Source organism: Aureobasidium namibiae (genome assembly GCF_000721765.1).
Source record: "Aureobasidium namibiae CBS 147.97 unplaced genomic scaffold scaffold_32, whole genome shotgun sequence".
NCBI lineage: Eukaryota > Fungi > Ascomycota > Dothideomycetes > Dothideales > Saccotheciaceae > Aureobasidium > Aureobasidium namibiae.
The window spans coordinates 1-21,713 of NW_013581177.1; the positions used below are offsets into that span (position 1 = coordinate 1).

The following is a 21,713-nucleotide window of genomic DNA, read 5'->3' on the forward strand; positions in this document are numbered from 1 at the left end:
TTATACCTACCACTATACTTACTACACCTTAACCCTATTAAATTAACCTTCTACCTCTTAAAATAGTGGCTCCGTCGTTAGAGAGACCTAGCCCTAAAACTAGAGGATCTAGAACTAGCAGATTATAAGAAGGCATAGATATTACACCTCGAATAAGTAGTTACATAGGCCCTTAAAGAAGTAGACGTTAGAAACCTATTCGTACGTAGCTAAGTGCTATTAGATCTTATAATTACTACTACTCGAGCTAGTAGAGCTAGGGCCTAAGACCGACGAGGGTCGCGAGATAGAGCCTCTAAACTCGCTTAGATTACTACTATGGCAAGGTTTAAATGCTACTTAGTTAGAGTTCTACTATCGTCGTTATTAACGCTTATAATTATCGACGAATTTAGTTAGTTCCTTATAAAGGGTTATATAAAGGCTAGTTTGCTTAATTACTTGTAATAACATATTATTAGAAGATGCGTAAAGCATTCTTAAGGTCTAGTAGTCTTCTTTAAGCGCTACCTTCGCTCGATTAAGGCCTATTAACTAATTAGGGTAAGCCAATTTTACACCGTCCTAATAATCTTCCTAACTAGTAGAGGTATTTAGCTCTAGCGGTACTAGCGAGACCTGTTAAGGAGTAGGAGTAGTTAGTATAGTCGCTAGTAATTACGTAGTCTTCTTATAGCCGATATAGATGTTATTAATAGTGCCTTAAGAAGGTAAACCTTATATAGGATTAGGTCGTCTCTAAGGTTACTTCTTAAGCGTAGCTTCCTTAGCCTAATAGAGTCTTTTAATAAGGTCTTAGATCGCCTTATTTAGCTACTCGAGGGTACCTCTACTAGTCCTAACCTTATCGCGCCATCGGCTAGAAACGGTAAGGACGATCTCGTAATGGCGACCCTAATACGGGAAGCATATAAGACCTCTACGTAACTTAATATAGTAGCGTAGTAGGGTTAGGCAATCCTAGAACTTAATAATTAAGTCCTAGAATACTGCTCGTTCTAATATGAAGTTAGTAGTCTATTCGATCGATCTCTAAGATCGAGTATAGTAAGAGGTTTAAGAAGACTAAGGTATACTTATAGGTGCTTCGTACGTAGGGGGTGCCTCTAGCTCTAGTTCTTTACTATTAGGCGTCTATATAGACTTAACTATAAGAGATAGGTCCTTTATGCCGCTATAAGCATTAAATTAAATAAGGTCTATAGCCTTCTTCTAGCGCTTACCACTACCCTCGACCCTAGTAAGAATAACTACTTTAGTCTAATAGAGACCGCGAGCACCGGTCGATGTAATTAAGGCCTTAATTTTCTATGGATAGAATAGCGCGATCCCTTAACCTTCTAAATAAGGTATAACAGTTTTATCTATCTCTTTTAAAGCCTCTGCCTATGGTTTGTTACTATCGGTAAGGCTAGTGTCACTTTTAGAGATCCTTTAGTGGCCCTAGCGTATGTTAAATTAAAGCTTAAATGGAATTAGGATAGGAGGTGCTATAGCGATAGGACCTATAGTGACAGTAGACAAATCTAAAGATACTTTCTTTATAGTGGCGGTCTTATAACCCTTCGGAAGGTTGCTACAAAGTTTGGTGACCTTATTCGTAGTAGTGGTTAATCGGCGAGTGGTTAGGGCTAGGTTGTTATATAGCTTCGCGGGTCGATTTTTAGTCGCTAGGGCCTATATCTTAGTCTTTCTTAAGGTATTTGATGTCCGTTCTTTACCTAACGTGTTCGCAGCATTGGAAAGTGGTTTCCTACTAGCGGATACCTTTTTTAGAGGTGGTTGTGGTAGTTGGGTAGAGGGAGGATGTTTTGCTATAACCTAACGTTAGGTGGATTCGGGGAGTGTTTGTTAATTAATAAGACGAACTGGCGCTTTTCCACGGGTTAATCGAGCCGGTATAGCAACAGGAGCACTAGAAGGACCAGTTTCCAGCTCTAGATCGAAGTGTATATGCCGTCGCGTGCCCCGGTGTGCGGTAGGAGGTGCTGGCGAAGGTGGAGCGGTTAAGAGGCTCGAGTCTCGAGTCCTGCTCTAAGAACGCGTATAAGGGCCAGGACTAGCTGCTACTTCAAACAACGCTTCAGCAGCACTGGATTGGTCCATATTGACGTGTATAATAAGATAATTGACTATGGTAGTATAGCTATCAAGCTAATGGTAGATAGACTAGCTGATCAGAGCATCAAGTTCGAAGTTGGGGGTGGCGAATTCTCACAACTTTTGCACACGTGAATAAAAGTCACCTTTCCACACCAATGTTGCGCCCACAGTGAGTTACTACAAAATGACGTTCATTCAGAGAACAGTTCCTAACGGAGATAGTCGGTTCTCGATCTGGTTACTGCCCTGCAATATCCGTCTTGTGGGTGAGTGATCAACTGCAGACTCAAACGCGAACACAAACAAGTGATGTTTGTAGGTGGGCGTTTCCTGCATCGTCCAACGAGCTTCTGCTTCCTTCTTTCCCGCGTTGTCGTTCAGCGTTGATCGGTCGGCCACTTTCCCTCGAGAGTTCAATCTCGCCGTGATCCCCACGTCCAAATCGTCGGTCCATTTCAGCACATTTCGCTCTCTATTGCTCGTGCTTACTTGCTATCTCAGCCCAAAGATCCGTTCCTCGCCCCATGACGCAGTAAGTTGTACATACTTGTCACTAAAGTGCCGGCTAAAACCTGGGACAGAATGATTCAGCCATTCCGGATCTGATCAAGGAGATCTGCACCGATGTCGACTTCGAAAGATACGACCTCATGGCTCTTCGTTTGACGTGTAAAATCACTTGCGAGTTGTCCACTCAGTCGTTCGATCTCATGTGCTTTACTGGCATCTCGATTCTCTTGACACGGCGCTCTCTCGAAGCTTTGATCGCCATCTCAAAGCATCCGCGCATCGGCCCCCAAATTCAGCGCGTGACTCTCACACCACTACGTACCTTCTCAGAAGTCTTCTCGAGCTTGATCCCAGCTCTCCGTCTGTCTCAGAGTTGACCTGGCGAAAGCCAAAGCGTCTGCCAAAGTAGTCCATCAGTATCTGGATCGATACCACGAAGAGGTAGAACTTGAGCAATCCGGCGATGCTTTGGGCCTCCTTACCGAAGCTTTTAAGACGCTCCGAAAGTATGACCGCTCTCTGTGCCTAGAAATTTCTGATGATGAACAGACATACGTTGGGGCTCGAGGTTGCTTCTCTGGGGCCGTTGTTGAGGTCAGGGAAGAGAGTAACGTGTTCAAGTTGTACTGGAAAGAAGCCACAAGTCTTTTGATCAAAGCAGTGACCAACAGCGGATGCACAATTGCGCGGCTTTCTCTATCGAATGTTACAGATGCTGATCTCGTGGGTGGGGGCCAGCTATGGGATGATGATCTCGATGAGGATATCGATCGTCTCTCAGCTAACCTGACTGCTTTCGATGTGGATATCCACCGTCACCGTTCAGACGCTGTCTTGAAGTCGGTCAAGCAGGTATTGTTGCAAGCAAAGGACCTCAACATCCTCACTTTGCAGGGAGCGGGAGCAAATATGTGTCACGACCTCGCGCAGCTTTCTGATGCTGTGGTATCGGACTCGCTCAAGGTCATCAACTTATCAAACCTGTACTGCTCTGAGTTGGATCTGGTCTCATTCTTGAGCAAACACCGGTCGACTCTTGGCCACCTTTGGCTTTCTTCTACTCGTCTGGTGGGGTCTTGGAGATCTCTGGTTTTGTGGATCAGGTCGAATCTCAAGTCCCTTCGTACGTTTGGCATGTACGATACCTTCGACGGAGACTTATATTCGCCTACTAGTCGCGAGCAAGTACCACCGTGTGAGTTTTTCGAGATGGAAGACATGTCCATCGTCCTGGAAGAGCTTCTGGGCAAAGGTATAGCGCCACAAAGCTAGAAGGACTGACCGCACGGACTCGACGGATTAATCGAGTGGAACGTCCTGCGAATAGGCTCTGGTTGGAAGAGCTCGTCGTTACAATTTGACTGCCCAAAGTATGGTCAGGTTGAGTCGTTGGAGCATGTGGTTATACATGGCAGACATTGGACTTGCTTCAACGATGTACTACATCGAGATGGAGAAGAGGGTATCATGAGAGGTTTGAGCAATCAGGAGTGGACTTATGACAATACTGCGTCTCTAGAAACTAGATGCTGGCTTGTAGCAGCGAGTGATTCACTCCGATGAATCAATGAATAAAATGGTCTGAGATGATTCAGTGACAGACCGAAACTGACTCATATCGACCGAGAGCCCAGGCAGCACGACCAGCCCATTAGACTGGTAAGGCTGTCACAGCTACGTAGTCGAGTCACAAGAGGGACCTTTGATCGTCATCGTAGATCAGTCCAGTCACTAACGAGCGAAGCGACGATCATCCTCGTCGAAAGAGAGTGTACCCCGATGGGCCGTTTGGATTCCTTTGAGGACCCTGGGTTTACAGTCTGGAAGATGAAAGATACACAAGATGAACGGCACCGGCTTTCTGAACGTGACACGCAAAGCGATGAAATCTGTTCCGAAGTATGAGATAGTGGATGGAGTACGCACGCAGATTTCATGTCCAGGTCTGGCAATCGCTGCGAACATATAGCTGAGAACACGTACATCCTGTGCATCAACAGTGTAAGACCAAGCAGGGGTATTAGCAGACGCATCCGCAGCTCCTTTCTCAACGATCTTGCTTATAGATAGTATCACAGAGAATTCTCGTGGTGCAGTCAATCACACAATTGCTACAGTGTAACCGTTCGGTGTAGCACTTTGCGGTCTGGAGATCACGCACGTCTCAAACAGAGATCCACTCTCGAAGACTCCACATAGGAGGCTGTATTTGCCGGCCGGTCTGCAACCACTTTGCTCTGGCTCTAGCTCTGGCTCAACCTCAAGTTTCCAGCATCCAAAGATCCTCTCATGATTGAGCAAAAGACAACTCTGTACTTGAACCTTTACCTCTGAGCCGTGGTGGGCCGGCGCTGATGGTCGCTTGGAGCCACATCATCATACGTCTCTTGAACCTTCTCGTACGCCTCTAAAACCTTCTCGTAGGCCTCTATGCTACCATTAATCGCCATCAACAATTTCCTCCTCGCCAAGAAACATCATATCGAGGTTATGGAGCTTGAAAGTCTCTTCCGACGGCTTCGAACAAACGCCCAAGACCAGTTCGTTGGTGGAATACTCGATGTCTTCTTCTGCTATATGCATAGCGTCGTTGGACCATGGGCAGTATAGGTCGCAACGGATTTGGTACTCCGATCGGAATTTGCAACGTCTTGCACATGTCATGGTTGGGAAGAACCCGGTTGTTCTTGCAATCCAAGCACCATATCTTTCAAATTCCCCGGGGTCGTTCAGTCCCGGTTCGTCTAGTTGATCGATGTAGAATCTGCATGTGAAGAGAGTATGAGTCATCATGGTCATGCGAGAAAAGAGATTCTGTATAGCAGGGCAATAGTCTACACTGTGCGCCAGAGTCAGAAGATGAGAAATGACGCTGCATGTGGAACAGAGCATACCGCAGTGTGGCCATCCAAGTCCTGTACAGATCCTGATGTCGAGACGGGTGATCTGGGCCATGATTCTCTGAGGAGGAATCGAATGATGAGTTTCGTTATTACTCAATCTCTCACGAACATCGTCGACGCCAAAAGCATGGAAGCACACACCCAGTGTCATGGCTGGATGACTGATGGCCATATACTCGCTGTTGATCTGGCGACACACAAGCATGATTGAGGGACAAAAGCAGTCCTTGACTGTTCCAGTGTCGACGATGCAACCAGGAAGATCCAGATCAGGGATGGTCTTCGAGCAGTTTCAACTCGGCATTTTTTGTTGTCCTCGTTTTCTTTGCGCATTCCAGTAAGTTACTACTGGAAGGAACGATATCTCTAATCGCCATGGTCCTAGTAGCGAGTACATCTTGGATACTATTGTAATCCTCTATCTGACTCGCGTCACTCTTCGCATAAGCAAATTGGTAATGATGAGTCACAAAACTTGGTAGAACTATTATTTATATTGAAATTTGGGAACGATGATATGAAAAGACACTAATGAGATAAGACAAGCGACAAACAAATGATGAACGACCAACTCCGACCCCTAATCTGCGCATCCTGTACCGTCCCTGAGAACTCCAATGGAGCATCACTAGGAGGAAGCACTTGCACTTGCGGCTGCCGCTGCTCCTGAAGCAATACTAGTCATGACAGCTGCTTGGCTCTGAGCTAGACTCGTGGGCAGCGAGTCTGCTTGAACCATGGACAAGACCGCCAGAGCGTTTGGACCAGCATATTTGACAGCTCTCTTGTGAACCATGCGATCCAGTCTGGGCATGCCGGCCGATCCAGGGAGGCCTCGCGCCGCCACATATCCAGAGCCATAGTTTGACAAGCAGGACAAACCCGAATCGCACACGCCACCAATCGAAAGATCGCAGAACTCACCCGAGGGGCAGTCAGCATCGGAGTTACAATCTGACAGAGAGCCTAGGTCATCAACGCAATAAGCATTGCCGTCGGTACCTGAATTGCAGAAGCAGCCCCCATAGCCATATCCGGGATTGGAACTTCCTCCACAACCACCATTGTTGAAGCTGCCACTGTATGCAACACGAGGATCGCACCGAAGGAGACCCGAAGCAGCGACAGTGGTCACAGAAACTACAGTTGAGGTCTGAGTCGCAGCAGTGACAGTAGATGTAGCAACGGTAATAGTCGAAGTGACGGTGGGGGATGTTGCAATGAGGCTGCAAGCGCTCTTGAAAATCGAGGAGGGGTATTTGGTGAGCACAGCAGGCGTGGACAAGGATCCGGCGCTGCGCTTTGCGTTGGCTGCAGTGGTTGTCGTTGACACTACGGTAGTTGTGGTTACAGGTGTGGTGGTGGTCATAGCTGTGGCGGAGGCGATAGGGACACTGTATCCAAGAAGGCTAGAACAGAAGGGCTGGAAGACAGCAGTCAAAGATGAGGGAGAATAGGTCATGTCCTGACGAGCTTGATAGACAGCACCAGTAGAATCACCAACAGTAGGGTCGAAACCAGCGTCGGTCTTGGCATAACCGAAGCTGTAATCAACAGTGTACTGATCCTGACCTCTCCATTGACCGCCGTTGACAGCATATTTGATGGACCAAGCCTCAGTGTACAGCGAGCAGTATTGACCCTGAGGAACGATTGTGCCATTGGCCAACTTGGCCTGCAGGAGGTAAGTGTTGAAAAACTTGCAGACCTTGGCAGGAGTGCCGTCCTTAGGAGCTGTGGCGAGATTGTATTTGGTCTGAGCATCGCAGAACTTGGAGCATTGTGAGACATCCCATGTTCCGGTGAAGATTTTGGCTCCCATGTACGTGTTGTAGCCCTGAGCATCGTAAGGTGCGTTGATAGCGAACTTGCCGAAGGGAACACCGTTCTGGTAGCCAGCAGGAGTTGAGATTTGTGTAGTCACGTATCCGTTGGAACCAGCGATCGCGACTTGGAAGTTGCCGCGCATTTGGCCAGAGTTCTGAGCATTGTCCTGAGTAACCTGACCACCCCAGTACACGCACTGTTCTTGTCAGTCTCACGTCAACAAGGAATCGCAGAGATGAAATTCACCTTGATCATGGTAACCGAGGAAGGATTCGAGCAGGATGAATCATCAGGGTTGACTAGCCAGAATTAGCTGTGATCTGGACAGAAGGAAGTGGGTCAATCGATTACCAGATGGGTCACGTTCGAAGTACATGTTGAAAGAGACACAGCCGTACTTGGCAGTGCATCGCTGTGCGCAAGTGTTGACGTCGTAAGTGTCGAATGTGTCAAACCTAGCGTGGATTAGCTTGAGACTTGGTTGCGAACAAAAGATGATGCCAATTCACCCCATGTAACCGAATCTGGTTTGAATGTTAGTCCGAAACTCAATGGCGAAGAGAAGAGTTTGGTAGCTTACGCGTTGTTAGAAGCTGCTTGAGCCTGGAACGCTTGAGTGTAGCCAGAGGGGGTTGGCGCAGCAGCAGCGACAGAAGAGTAGTAGGTGTTTGCCTTGAAGTTGGAAACATTGTCGTTGGCTGGTGCGTAAGTAGGGGCAGAGGTCGCTCCAGAAGGTTGAGGAGCACAAGTGGTGGCAGCTGCTCTCTTTGCATTGGTAGCAATTGCAGTCTGAGACAGAACATCGCTGACTTCGACGCTGACAGAGGAGATAACAGCAGTGGCCGAAGCAATGAGAGCTTCAGGGTTGACGGTGACGGTCTGGGCAGTGACACCAGTAGCTTCGGAGTATGTCGGGTCCGGGGCAGCCAGGACCATATCAAGATCGATGTCCTGAGGCTTGGGCATGGCAGCGGCCAAGTTGGCCGCCAAAGCGGGAAGAGCATAGGATGAGAAACGCATTTTGATGTTGAAGATGGTATTGGATCGGAATGAGAGATGAGATTGAATCTGAGATATACTGTCCGCAGTCCTCCTAACTTATATACCACGGCATCTTCTCATGGAGGCTCTGGTATAGCAGGAGTTTCGGTCTGGCCGAGCACTGGAATGCGCTCTGTCGAACGCCACGAGGCATCTAAGGCAAAGGTTAAGCTCACCATTTCCTACAAAGGCGCGGTCGATAGCAGCTGAAGATCCAAGGGGCTCGGAGAGGCTTGGTGGGTACGGGGTGAGAGCAGAAGCCGGAGAAAGAATCAAGGTCGGTCACTTCGAACGAGGGGAAAGCGCGATCCCCCCGTGATCGAATCCTTACGCGATGCCCAAAACGTGCTAGGGCCAAAAGCTTAGCAAATCTAAAAGAATTCTCCGATTGGCATGCCTCTTGCTGTTCCTGCAGAGTGCCTGTCAGCATGTAGAAAATACCAACCACACGTCTTTGACGGCAGTGATTTTTTCCCTGCAAGCAAACCCAATTTCGTTCGTCCAACGACATTGTTGAAGAAGACTTACTTTGCGACAGGATCGGTCGTCGCGCAAGCTCAACGACCTTGACTATCCCGTTTTCTGCCGTCCCCACGGGTGAGACATGGGCTTAGGGCTGGATTTCAGCTCCTCTTTGACTCTCTGGGCAGTTGAGCAGCTTGGCTTTCCCAGACCGCAATCTCTGATCGCGATGCATTGAGAATTCGGGGTTCCCGACGAAGGACTTGCCGAGGCGCGGGGAAATCTCCTCTCATGCTCCGTGGTTACACTTCCGGCTCAGGGTCTTGTCGTCTGCGGTGAAACATTTCAGTGTGTCTCTCCCTGGGGGAATCTTGCTCGGCCCAGAGCGTCAGACATCTGTCCAAGATACTTTGTCTTTTCGGGCAGCTGCGTGACAGGCCCACGTGTCTGTCGATGCCAGTCCGGGAACGTCTTGTCGCTCCTTGGATCTTCATGGATATCACCCAAGCTGGTGACTAGCTCAAAAGGAAAGTTCTGCAGACATTTTCCAGTTGGCGGATACCATTCTGGCGTACAGCTGAGCCGCGTCTGGTCTAGTCCGCATTGTCCTCGTATCCCACAAACTGCTCCCACGGACACGGTTTAATCAAACCCTTCTGGAAGCACTGCAGGATTCATCGTACTGAGATGCCGTCGTCCGAGAGTTTGTGCTAAGCTCAGCAGCTGGACCTGTGGCTGGACTGGCAGTGTCATTCTTGAGGTCCGTGATGGTTGTTGTCGTTCTTGCGCAGCGGTCAGACGATGTTTCTCCTCAGCAAGCTGAACTGAGATGCTTCTTGGAGTCATCAGATCTCTTCAATACTCTGGCATGTCTAACGAGGGAGAACATCTGTGACAGTCATAGGGGCCGACTGTTAAAAGCTGGATAGATGCTAAGGAGAATCCGAGACGTCTGCCGACGACACTCAGCCGTCTCGAAAATGCGCGTGCCCGTCAAAAGATGAATAAATTTGTGCCAATTGGTCACGGCAAGACTGGGCAGAGAGTATTCTGGCCACCCTCAACCTTCTCCATAGATTCTTAGCCTTCCGGTGCTCAAGAAGATGGCCCAGTATTAGCGAGGTCATGGCCATGTGCTTAGCGGGTTGCAGCTGCACTAACACGCGATAGAAGGTTTCTCGAAAGGTTGCAGAGTTCGCAGTATCGACCAACACCAGACCATACAATATCGGTCGGCATCGCGATCGTACGACCACTCGCCAAGCCTTACGGGCGAGCAGTGAAGGTCATCAACGATCACATCTGATGTCGCCATCCCCAGCTCTAACCCCAATGTCTCTCCTTACCCGCTTTGATTCACCTTATGGTTTACCCACGCTCATGTCTGCTTCTTCGTTGCCCGGCGCGTTGTTTGGGTCACACCGTTACGCTACACCGGGGTCAGGGCAGGTGACCGTTGTCGGAAGCTCATCTCCGAGCTTGCCGTTTCGAGAGCGAAGCGCGAGATCTTCAGGTACGCGGTCGATCATTTTCCATTTCGCGCAGCATGCAAGCAATCCACGTTCTCCGCTGCTGAAAGAGGATGTCGAACCATATGCCTATCTTCATTCTGCCACAAGGTTTGAGGAGCGAGGGGATAATCAGATGACTCTGCTACGTTCGGTGGGTCTTGCTGAGGGTATTGGTCGGAGAGCGGGATGATTGGTATCCGAGAAAATGTCGCTTCTGTCATTGTGTATTTATCTCGTGGGGTGGTTGTCTGTGATTTTCTGTCTATGTCCTTCTCGTGTGTCGGCATTGTATGCGACTCACTGCATCTGTAACCCATCATGGATTCGGTCTCTATTCCTTCTTGTCTTCCTTCTCTTCCTTGTCGCCGTTCTGCTTGCCAGCCTCCACGTAGATGTTGCTGTCGAAGTTGACAGGGAAGTGCTCTCTACCCTCTACATCCTTGTTGACCCAGACAGCAATACTGCAGCCCGGACAGTTGAACACACCATTACCTTCCTCGTCAATGGTGACCTCTCCCTGCTCCCAACCCAGCAAATCCGTCCACACCCATCCCTTGTGCTCAGGTCCGACATACATCTTTATCTTACCAGACCCGGTATTGCTCATCACCACCGCACATCCATTCTTTCTATCATGTGTTCCTTTTCTCACCCAACCAATACAGTTGGGATTATCCCAGTAGTCATTAAATTCGCCGTATGCGAAGAGCTTGCGTGCGAGGATCAGGTCGGCGAGTTTGTCCCCACAGGTGGACAATACAAGCTTCCGGCTCGCATGCTTGTATGGTCCTTGTTGCTTGATCCACGATGAGACAAGGTTGTCACTCGACCATCCAAAGTGTTGCTGTCTCATCGGACAATTGTTCTCCAGCGATACGGGGGGCTTTTGGCGGCCGACTTAGGCGTTGTTAATTAGCCTTTTTGCTTCCTACCTTCGTGGTCGATCCTGCCGTCCAACCCCGAGGTCCTCGTACGTCGATGATGATCATGATCAGATACAGTATTTGACGTCGCCAGCATCGTCAACATCGTCATCATCATCATCTCTTTCGTCATAGTCATGATCATTGTCATCGTGATCATCATCATCGTGATCATCATCTTCATCTCCAGCATTGTCCAAAAAAGTTTCAACATGACCTGCCGCGCGTCGTTCCTTTTGAACGTAATCCTACATACACAGTAGCTGCATCCGCAACTGGAATTCTCCGGATGGCCACTCAATGGCTGTAGCAAAGACTCGTCTCTCTCAAGGCCGAAAATAAGAAGACAGGAGATGGTGCTCGAGGCAATGAGCTGCGAGTGAACAGCGGCAGTCATACTCACGCTGGCTCAAACCGTATGGGCTGTCGTCAGCGCGAAGGTGCTACTCAAGCACAGTGACATGCGTCGGCTCAATCTACATGGTCGAAAAACGACAAACGCACAACCACATGTCGTGTGTGTGATCAAAACGTGCTTCCGACGAATAATTTATCCTTCGCGCATTAACACGTAGCGAAGGGCAAGAAAAGACCTGACGATAAGACAACGCGCTGCGATAAGCGATCACGAGATTGTCGAGCAGACGAAGCATGTATTGGGCAGATTCACTATGAGTTCTGGACAGCACGTGCACGATCAAAGACGTTCTGTCGTGATCCGAATATGTTTTCTGCGAGTGGCCTAGCATGGTAGAGTCACGGTGGCGAGAGCATTCAATACTTGATTCACTGCGTTTCATTAGATCAACGGTGCAGGGACACGAGCTTGGGCACACTAGGCAACCAAAATGCGACTGCGACTGCGACTGTGACAAGTAAACTCATGAACTCATGAACTCATCTATCATCAGCGTCGTGTTGTGTAGCATGTGAGAGGAGTGTTGTTCTGTCAAGTGAGTCCGATGCAGATTGCGTGCGCGCGATCGTTCTGCCCTTTGCGAAACCACTCGGACCAAGAAATCCGAGGCTCGGTTGGTTTAAAATTTGAGCGGATCACTGCGAACGTCTCGACAGTTTTTCATCCACGTAGTATGCCCGCGCCAACACTCTATGCATGTTACAGATACGCATGATCACTATGCTAATCACACCCTTTCTAAGCGTATCGATCTTAGACTTGAGGACGTAATCGCCGTAAAGTTGATATTCGAATCCCAGGTTTTTTTCTTGCAAGACAGAGTATCAAAGAATTTGTCAAAACTTGACAAAACATCGAAAAGTGTAGATTTTGGTGTTTGACTGTCGATAACGTGATAGGGCCCTGCTCTCATAATCTAGAAATGATGCACTTCGAAAGCGCACTATCTGTCTAGTTATCTGATGATGTGGGCTATATGCTACCTTCCGTGACGTCTGGGTGCTACATCGACAAGTGTCAAAAATCGCGTTCGTGATCTGAAGCCTCTCGAATTTCGAACCAACTGATCCTCGGATTTCTTGGTCCGAGTGGTTTCGTAAAGCACAATAGCTGACGAGGGATTCGAACAAACTGTAGTATTACCTAATTACAAATCGTTTATCTAACCAAAATCGAAAAGAGATCCAATTACTATGGCCAACCTTTGAGCTTTCCGGACCTTAGAAGATTGTTGAACTTTGGTAGAGTGATTCTGCACGACGAATATATAGAGTGTATATACGTGTCTAGCTAACGAGCATTACTGACCCCTCAAGGTCGCGATGACGTAGCATGCATTGACGCTATTCGAGCTGCACGTAAGAAATAAGCAGTGTGCAATTTTGTTCGAAAATTACTGGCAGCAGCTTCGATCACCCAGACTAAGGATCGATCTCGGGCAATGGCGTGGCACTACTATTCTCGGTTTCAAAATTCATTAGAATTTGCCACCCCCAACTTCGAACTCGATGCTTAGAGCAGCTAATTACCTGCTAATTCATCAATTATATAGCTATATACAGCTCTACAAGCTCTAATAGCTATAGTAATAGCTATACGTTGTTGTTCTATTAATATACACTAGTTTTAAAGCCTCCTAGAGCCCTCGCTAATGCGCAGTATAGTAGTAAACTAGCTTAGCTTAATGCCTCTTAGCGACCACGATAAAACACTAGTTAAGGCCATGTTCCGCGACGACTGCGACGTTAATATAGTACCTAAAGTAGTTCCTTATGCTACTCGGAGTACGCTCTACTAGATGTAGCGTAACTTTAAAGCCGCTAGCCACGTATAGAAGCCTTCTACTGCTATTAAGCAGCGAGGCCGTCGACGTAAGTTAACACTAATAGTACGCCAGTATGCCATAGAACTGCTTACGTATAGGAACGACCTCTAGTAGGAGGAACTAGCCTTTAAATTATGGTGCGAATTCGATGTAGAAGTATTAAAATCGACAATATACCGCATGCTTAAAGAAGAGAGGCTATTAAGTAAGGTTAATACTCGTATTACTAGTCGTCGCTCTACTATTAAATAAGGCGTATACGAGGAGACGCTTGCTCAGCTCATGGCTCGAAGCCACGAAGCTAACATTAAAGCCTTAGAGATATTACTATACCTTAATAAATCCGTAGCCTCCGAGAAGGTGATGTTTCGACGGCGCTTATAGTTAGCAATTAGCCTACCTGCATATATAAGGTTAGAGCTATTGTTAAAGGTTCGATGCTCTATACTACTAGCTCTAGATATCTATAGATACCTCCCTAGGGCTACCCTTATCGTTAAGGGAGCAGTAACGTAAGCTATATACGAGCACTGGCTAGAGACAGTAGTATTGCCTCAGAGCGAGCCATATCCAGGAAGGAGGTCGATAATTATTATAGATAACTACTTAACGTACCACTTAGATAAGGTAATTACCTATAGTACTTGCTAAATACGTACTAACGTTAATAGATTATAGAGCTCTATAGCTAGTTTAGCGTACAACTGCTATATCTGCCGCCTTATTTACCACATCTAAACCCTATAGAATAGACCTTCTACCTCTTAAAGCACTAGCTACGTAAGCATAGAGATCTAGCGCCGCGAGTTAACAAATTTGATAAGGCGAAAGCTTATAAAGCGGCATAGATTAAGCACCTCGAGAAGGCGTATACGTGGGCCATGGATGATGTTAGTATAAGTAATCTATTCGTTAGAAGCCGAGTGCCTACCATCTAATTGCTGGCGCTGAATGCGCTATACGGCGAGCTTGCTAAATCTAAGGGTATTAAGGTAATAGAGGGGGCGCTAGTTCGTCGTTATTACTTGTATTAGTCGATAAACTTGGTTAATTCCTTAAGGATTACTATACGTAAGCCACCTTACTCGACTACTCGAGCTAGCTGCCTCTCGTTACTATTAAATAGCAGCCGGAGGTCCTAACAGTCAGTTTTAAGAGCTACACGAGCTCTATTAAGCTAAATTGACTAGTTGGAATAAGCTAGCTTTATATGGTCCTAAAAGCTCTCCTAGCTAGTAGCAGTATTAAGCTTAGGTAGCACTAGCGATAGCTGCCGAGGAGTAGTAGCAGCCGTAGCTAGCTAAACAGTTAGCTAAGTAGCTAGCTACGTAGCTAGTAGCTCTTAAGGCTAAGTCTAGCTAACATAGAAGTGGTTAATAGTTAACTAGTTTAAAGGGAAGGACTAAGGCTTTAATATAGTAGCTCGAGAGGCTCGCTTAGTAAGCTCTTACTTATGCTTCTTATAGCTACGTATAATTAGCTCTCGTATACGACGAGAGGGCGTCTTTAGAGTGCCCTCGCCATGTTAAACTGCTTCTCGCTAGTGCTAAGCTACGTAGAAGATCACCTTATAGTAGTAGCTATAGCTAATAAAGCAAGCAAGGCTATAGCGCGCTTTAATAGGATAGCGTAGAGGGTCCTTATAATTCTAGTAGTCTTAAATACTACTCTAAAACAGCGCTCGGTTATCTATATACCGATTAGTAGCGGCTTCTAAGCGCTCTAAGCGGCGATGACGGTTTTAACTGGATTGCTAAGGCTAAGACTAAGCCGTTAAGGCTTCATACGCTAGCGGTAGTTTAGCTGCTAGCTCTAAGCCATTAGGAGTCCATATTGACTTAATAGTAATAGAGAGTTCCTTTATGCCGCTCTAGCTATTAAAGCGGACGAGATCTATAGCCTTCTTCTAGCGCTTAGCGCCCTCTTCCTCTCTTAGTAGAGTAACGACTTTAGTCTAACGGACACCGTAAGCACTAGTTAAAGCTATAATAGCTCTAGCCTTCCATATATAGAAGATAGCTATCCGACGACCCTCTAATATAGGGATAGCGGTGTTATTTAGCTCTTAAAAAACTTCTAACCATGGCTTATTGCTACTAGCAAGGGTGGTATTAGCGTTAGATAGCTTCTCGTGGTTCTAGCGAGTGTCGTATAATAGCTTAAACGGTACGATAGCGACGATAGGCGAAGTAGTAGTAGTAGGAGCTAAATTTAATAATACTTTACGTGCGTGGAGGGTCCCTATAGCCTTCTAAGTGACCTTGCTTACTTTAGTGACTTTATTAGTAGTTGTGGTTAAACGACGGCTTATTAGCGCTAAGCTAGTAGAAGGCTTTACGGGTTAAACCTAAGGCGTAAGGGCCTATATCTTGGTCTTCCTTAAGGTATTTGACATGCGTTTTTTTCCTAACGTGTTTGTTACGTTAGAAAGAGGCTTCCGAGCGGCGGATGCCTTATTAGAAGGTGGTTATGGTCGTTGTTTAGTAGGTTAGCGCTTTACTATAACCTGGCGCGAGCTGGCTTAAGGGAGCGTCTATTCGTCTATAAGGCGAGCTAGCGCCTTGCCACGCGTAGATCGAGGTGTTATAGATGTAGAAGCATTAAGAGCCTCCTCTTAAGTGTCTTCGAAGTATACACGACGTCTCGAGCCTATATAGCTTAGTGGTTGAGCTGGCGAGGATGGTAGCCCTAAGAGGCTCGATTCGCGAGTTCTGCTCTACGAGCGCGTGCGCCGAGCGTTAAAACCAGCTGCTACTGCTAGTAGCGCATTTGAGGCAGTAGATTGATCCATATCGACGTGTAAACAGTGTAGATTAACCGTAGTAAGTGGTGTATAGTTGTAATAGCGCGAGTCAGTAGCTGCTCTGAGCATCGAGTTCGAAGTTAGGGGTGGCAAATTCTAATGAATTTTAAAACCGAGAATATTCGTAACAGCGGCCCGCGACGCCGATTTGTTGTGTAAATCTCGCTTTACAAAGATACGCGGATGTAGTACTAAGCTTACCACAAGCACCATTTTAGCATATTGAACACACTACAGATCGTACTGTAAAAGAAGTTCAAGAAAAAGGAAGTCACTAGTGTGTCAGACATAAAATCTCCGACCATTTTTGATGCATTCTAGGCCACAAGTCCCGCAACAAGAACGCAGACCAATTCGACCTAAACTATGCCCGAAGCCACTATTCGAGTCCAAAAGGCATCTTAGTTGAATCGTGAATAAGCGCAGGTTTTACCTCCATGTCAGACTCATTGGAACTTGAGGGTTGCGACCTACCCGCGTGCGTCCGTCTTCGAAGTTCTATCGGATCCATCACATTGACGGTCTCACTTGCCGTGTTCACTGATATCTTCCTTTACGGCGTCATTATTCCCGTCATTCCTTTTGCTTTGACGTCTAGGGTGGGTCTAGAGACAACAGAAGTGCAAACGTGGCTATCTGTCTTGTTGGCTGTTTACGGTGCTGCAATGTTTTGCGCATCGCCAGTCTGCGGTTGGGCCACGGACCGTATTCGCTCACGCCGTACCTTTCTGCTCATTGGTCTCGTTGCACTGAGTGCAGCTACAGCACTACTACTTGCAGCAAAGAGTCTTGTACTCATCATTGTTGCAAGGACACTGCAAGGTGTTAGCGCTGCAGTAGTTTGGGTGGCAGGACCCGCCCTTCTGGCAGATAGTGTTGATCCGGATCAGATCGGTCGCTTCATGGGGTTCATGGGAGATGCAACCGGACTAGCTATTCTTGCGGCGCCAGCGGTAGGCGGAGTGGTCTTTGAGAGGTACGTTCTTGCCATCCGAGAGACACAGGTGCGCACACCATCAGGATGCTGACGATACTTCAAGAGTCGGCTATAACGCTGTGTTCTTCATCTGCTTTGGGCTTTTAGGTCTTGATATGCTACTCCGTCTGCTGGTCATCGAAAAGGAGCGAGCTGAAAATGCCGTCGTGGAACACAACGACCGGAAGTCTGTTTCAGCGCACGAGATCAACACTACCACGACAAAGCAAGGGGAGTCGTCATCATTACCAGCACAGAAGTCTGTCTTGGACGACTGCGCGTCCTTGAGGTCAGCCACCTCAGGCACCGACGATCGTGGGACTGTGACGAATGTGAAGAGCTGGAGAGATCATCTCTGGCCTTTGCGGACTCTTCTCCTCTCCCCCCGCCTCGCTACGGATCTTTTCGGCTGTCTGGTCCAGGCTACGCTTTTTACCTCCATAGAATCCATCCTTCCACTGCAGGTTCGTCAGAGTTTCCATTGGGGATCACTCGGGGCAGGCCTAGTCTTCCTTCCCCTCACCTTACCCGCACTTACATCGCCATTGATCGGCTGGGTTGCAGACCGCTACCAAGCCAGATTACCGTGCATCGCTGGTTCTTCTCTCGCGGCGCTAGCTTTCGTCTTGCTTCGCCTCGTGACAGACGGTACAGCAAAAGACAAGATCATCCTCTGTTGTTTGGTTGCTATCATCGGCCTGGCGCTGACACTTGTCCTGATACCCCTGATGGCAGACATCGTCCACGCGGTGAATTCGATGGATGCGAAAGGCCAAATAGGACCCCGTACCGGTGGTTCATATGGGCAAGCATATGCGTTGTTCAACATGGCGTACGCGGCTGGGTCGGCCATCGGGCCTCTTCTGGCTGGGCTGCTGAGAGTACGTATGGGTTGGGGAGCTACCACACTAGTCCTTGGGTGCCTCAGTGGGGCGAGTATTGTTCCCATAGCAGTATGGGCAGGCAATCATAAGCCAGCAAAAGAAGAAGACGATGAGATTACCGCCTGATTGCGAGACATGTCTCGCATTTCGGAAAGTCGATGGTGGTAGATCAGATTTCCTGTCGAGAGGAGATTTTCTGGATTGCCTGGAAGTAGAGCACAGTGGTAAGCAGAGTTGCATCTGGTGATTAGTCAGGGGAGATGAGACAGTATAATAACTCGATCTACAAGAATGGTTAGCTGAACATGTAGAGACCTCTCATATACTATCGTTCCACTCGTAAAACGTGCAGATAATTATCAAAAAGTCAAAACCAGTTATGAAATCGATTTTGGACACCATTCAACTGCTCATACCTACGGATGGCGCATATAAAGCTCGAGAATGTTAGCAAGTAGAAGTTGTGTCATCACTGCCCTGGGCTCATGAAAGCGCTTACGACCGCATATACATATATTCACTGCCACTAGTATTGCTCATTGCGCACAATAGCGAGTGAAGATCAAAAGCCTCCTTGGAAATTCTGCAGTGTGTACCATCTATGTGATCTTGGATCACCAAGGAACAACAGCTTGATCTGACTGCAGGGTCCTTCGTCCATCACAGTAAAACATGAAGATCTGCAACCTCCCATATCAGACACGACATTCCTGGATCTACTTGTCGACAATTTCAAGAGGTCTGTAGTGTCCAATCACATTTCTCTGGTCGGCGAAAACAATGTCGGCGTCGCACTCTACGGCCGAGACGTCAAAAGTAACCAGCTCATTCTTGCTAGTGATTGACACACTAGAAGAGGACGTGGAGCCGTTCACTATCTTGTTGTATGATTCGAATTCGATGGGAGTCTGTGTAGGACACGACTCTTGTCCAATTGACCTATCACTTTCTTAGCCTTTTCTCTACCGGACAAGGTTGTCATACACGTACTCGGCGTCATGTTCGAAGATTGTGCCGAACATCGTTTCGCTGGAATGAATGGGAACGTGAAGTCGCTCTAAGATGTCGATACGAATCCAGATTTGCATGCCTGACGTGTGGCTTTATAGTCGTGGCTATATGTCCTGTATCATGTGATAACGATCGAGATGTTTTGTTACATCTCTGGCGTTTCCGTATTTTACAGCCTTGGAAACATTCCTCGAGATCACAAGAGGGATCTGGAGGGAATACCGCTTGTCAGATTCGATCGCACTTTGAGTGTCCGAAGAGCCCTGTAAATTACGTCAAAAAGCTCTTCCTGGGTCTTGATAGCGAATTAGTCTACAGAGACGTATCCGTAAGCTCTGGTGTATGGTATCTCCATTTTGCCTGGTTTGAGCATACTCCACGATGATTGTAATTTATACACCAACGCTCCTAATGTACGACACGCAGTCTTAGAATTCTCAATCCGAAACAAGTTGAGCTACGCCGATCTCTTTCTTGAGCTGTGATAGGCGCTTTCAAAACTAGATCTCGACAAGTCTTTTTCTTGAAAGATACATGTTGTCGTGACAACCTTCCATGGGTTGAATCAATGACGCGTTCCAGTAGTGATGGTAACCAAGAGCTTTTCGAACGGTCACATCCCCATTCGAACTTTGATTATAAAGGTCAGACGAGACCAATCTGCCCTTGCTCAGTCTGTTCGCAAACGCTCTAACTGATGGCACACGGCACCCATCTCTTTCCGGGTATTGCGTCACGAGCATTTTTACTTGGCCTCCTGGCCGCATCATGCGCAACAATTGCAGCGCCTCTCGCCTCTCAATGAAACACACACTTGACGGTATCCATCAGTCACCTCGTCTGTGGTGTGCGTCATGCTGTTTCTGTGCGTAAGCTTGACATTGCGCTCCTTATATCGCCCCAGTCTGAGACTCTCTGCGAAGCCCGATCAAAGGTGCATCTGCGTCTTCGGGTGGGAGACGCTGGATCTGAATTATTCGACCACGTCTTGCTCGCTTCCCGAGTTCTTGAATGAGCGATAGGGAACCAGTGTCCCGCTGTATCTTCTTCTACTACACGACGCTGACTTCTGGTGGTGCAGATCTCGAAAGTCCCACGCTTAGCATAGTCTGAGCTCTTTCTCACTACACACCGAGCGCTGTCGCGAATGCAAAGTGGACCGTGATCCGGTCGAGTCCGGGACCGAGATCCTGTGTTTGAATGATACAACTCGTGTAGACATACCGAAGAGGTCGGTAGCTGTGTGTTGTGTGAGCCTAAATGTGCCATCGAGTGCTTCAATTGTAATACTGCAGCCATTGTCTCGACGTACGTCTGTTGACACAATCAAGACTTCATTGTCCAATACAGAGGGAACAAGATAGAGTTCTATGTGATGGACAAGACGCTAGGAAAACTATGCACATATCATCAAGGGGGATCTCATGACCGATCAAGCTGACCACAGTCTAGCCTGATTAGAGTTCATGTGTAGAATCCAAAGCTGCTGTCGACGGTCTAACCATCAATTGGATCTTGCCCAAGTTCAATTCGACGACTACTCTCGAGCTTAGAAGCATGGCTCAAAGCCAGCAGCTAACATTAGATTTAAGCGTTTTGACTGCCAAACCATCGGTGAAGTTGTGTGCTACACCGGTGAAGAGTAGGGTTCGAGAAGAAGCGGGCTAGGAGAGACTGAGTTTATACTAAAGAACCCCTTGATAATGGCAGAAGTCTGCAGCCTTCAAGACACCATTCGAGCAAAGAATCTTTGAGTCTCATGATGATCATCGAGGAACCGTGGTACGCATAACAAGTCGGGGAAATCTAGTCAGCTCGCCTCTCTGGGAGGTCGAATTCTCACTTTATACCTGGTAATCATCTTTGAGTCAAGTTCATGGTGCCTTCGTACATGTTTCAACATGTTCTACGGAGGGGGACAATACGCAGATTCGCCGAAGACCCGTGATGGCGTTACTCAACTCGAGCAGGATTCATAAGCACACTTGGCCACGCTCGGGACCGCACATTCGAGCGAGATCTCGAGAGCGATAATCGCCTCCGTTGTCGCTGCAATTCTGTGGAATGTCAGGGGTTTTAGACTGAAATGCAGCGAGAGGATGCTCTGCATCGAAGTGTGGTAAAAGAAGGCGACCACACAGATGAGTGCCGGAGAATGAGAAATCCCCAAGAAACTCCGTCTCCAGACTTTCTGGAAGGGGTCTAGAACGTCGCAACAGACGTGACGTCGTTTGTGTATCTTTCGAAGGTTAGATTGCTTGGTGGCCTGAGGATGTCGAACATAACAGAATTAGAGCTTAGCCGTCCATTCCGATTGCATTGAGACGATAGCCTCAATGTCTTAATTTGTCTAATACTCTATCGTGACTGAATAACTTCCATCAGACCCCGACACTGCATCTAGATGCTCGAGCCTATGAAAGCAAGGTCTAACCTAAGGAAATCTGGGCAACACCATCGAAACATTTGATAATTCGTAGTCAATCCTCCAAATCTCTGTGCTTACGACTGCAATA

At 47.6% G+C, this 21,713-nt stretch overlaps 5 protein-coding genes across 5 annotated transcripts; 2 read left to right on the forward strand and 3 right to left on the reverse strand.

Moving 5' to 3' along the window:
* Nucleotides 1-2,412: 2,412 nt before the first annotated feature.
* M436DRAFT_68302 (uncharacterized protein) lies at nt 2,413-3,885 on the forward strand (the record flags this gene model as incomplete). The annotated part of the gene is made up of 4 exons (XM_013566971.1): nt 2,413-2,418; nt 2,612-2,635; nt 2,685-2,973; nt 3,023-3,885. The coding sequence occupies 4 exons, from the start codon at nt 2,413-2,415 to the stop codon at nt 3,883-3,885; spliced, it is 1,182 nt and encodes a 393-aa protein (XP_013422425.1).
* A 1,167-nt stretch (nt 3,886-5,052) lies between these two features.
* Nucleotides 5,053-5,721, reverse strand: M436DRAFT_68303 (uncharacterized protein; the record flags this gene model as incomplete). Its single annotated transcript, XM_013566972.1, has 1 exon — nt 5,053-5,721. One exon carries the CDS (start codon nt 5,719-5,721, stop codon nt 5,053-5,055), a length of 669 nt encoding a protein of 222 aa, XP_013422426.1.
* A 930-nt stretch (nt 5,722-6,651) lies between these two features.
* M436DRAFT_25539 (uncharacterized protein) lies at nt 6,652-8,363 on the reverse strand (the record flags this gene model as incomplete). The annotated part of the gene is made up of 5 exons (XM_013566968.1): nt 6,652-7,539; nt 7,590-7,642; nt 7,695-7,798; nt 7,853-7,867; nt 7,924-8,363. Coding segments are annotated over 5 exons (1,500 nt in total), but the record flags the coding sequence as incomplete, so codon positions are not given.
* Nucleotides 8,364-10,745: 2,382 nt separating this feature from the next.
* On the reverse strand, nt 10,746-11,108 carry M436DRAFT_17850 (glycosyl hydrolase domain-containing protein; the record flags this gene model as incomplete). The annotated part of the gene is made up of 1 exon (XM_013566967.1): nt 10,746-11,108. A coding segment is annotated over one exon (363 nt), but the record flags the coding sequence as incomplete, so codon positions are not given.
* Nucleotides 11,109-16,763: 5,655 nt separating this feature from the next.
* M436DRAFT_68306 (putative MFS amine transporter) lies at nt 16,764-18,312 on the forward strand (the record flags this gene model as incomplete). The annotated part of the gene is made up of 2 exons (XM_013566973.1): nt 16,764-17,302; nt 17,367-18,312. 2 exons carry the CDS (start codon nt 16,764-16,766, stop codon nt 18,310-18,312), a joined length of 1,485 nt encoding a protein of 494 aa, XP_013422427.1.
* Nucleotides 18,313-21,713: the final 3,401 nt, after the last annotated feature.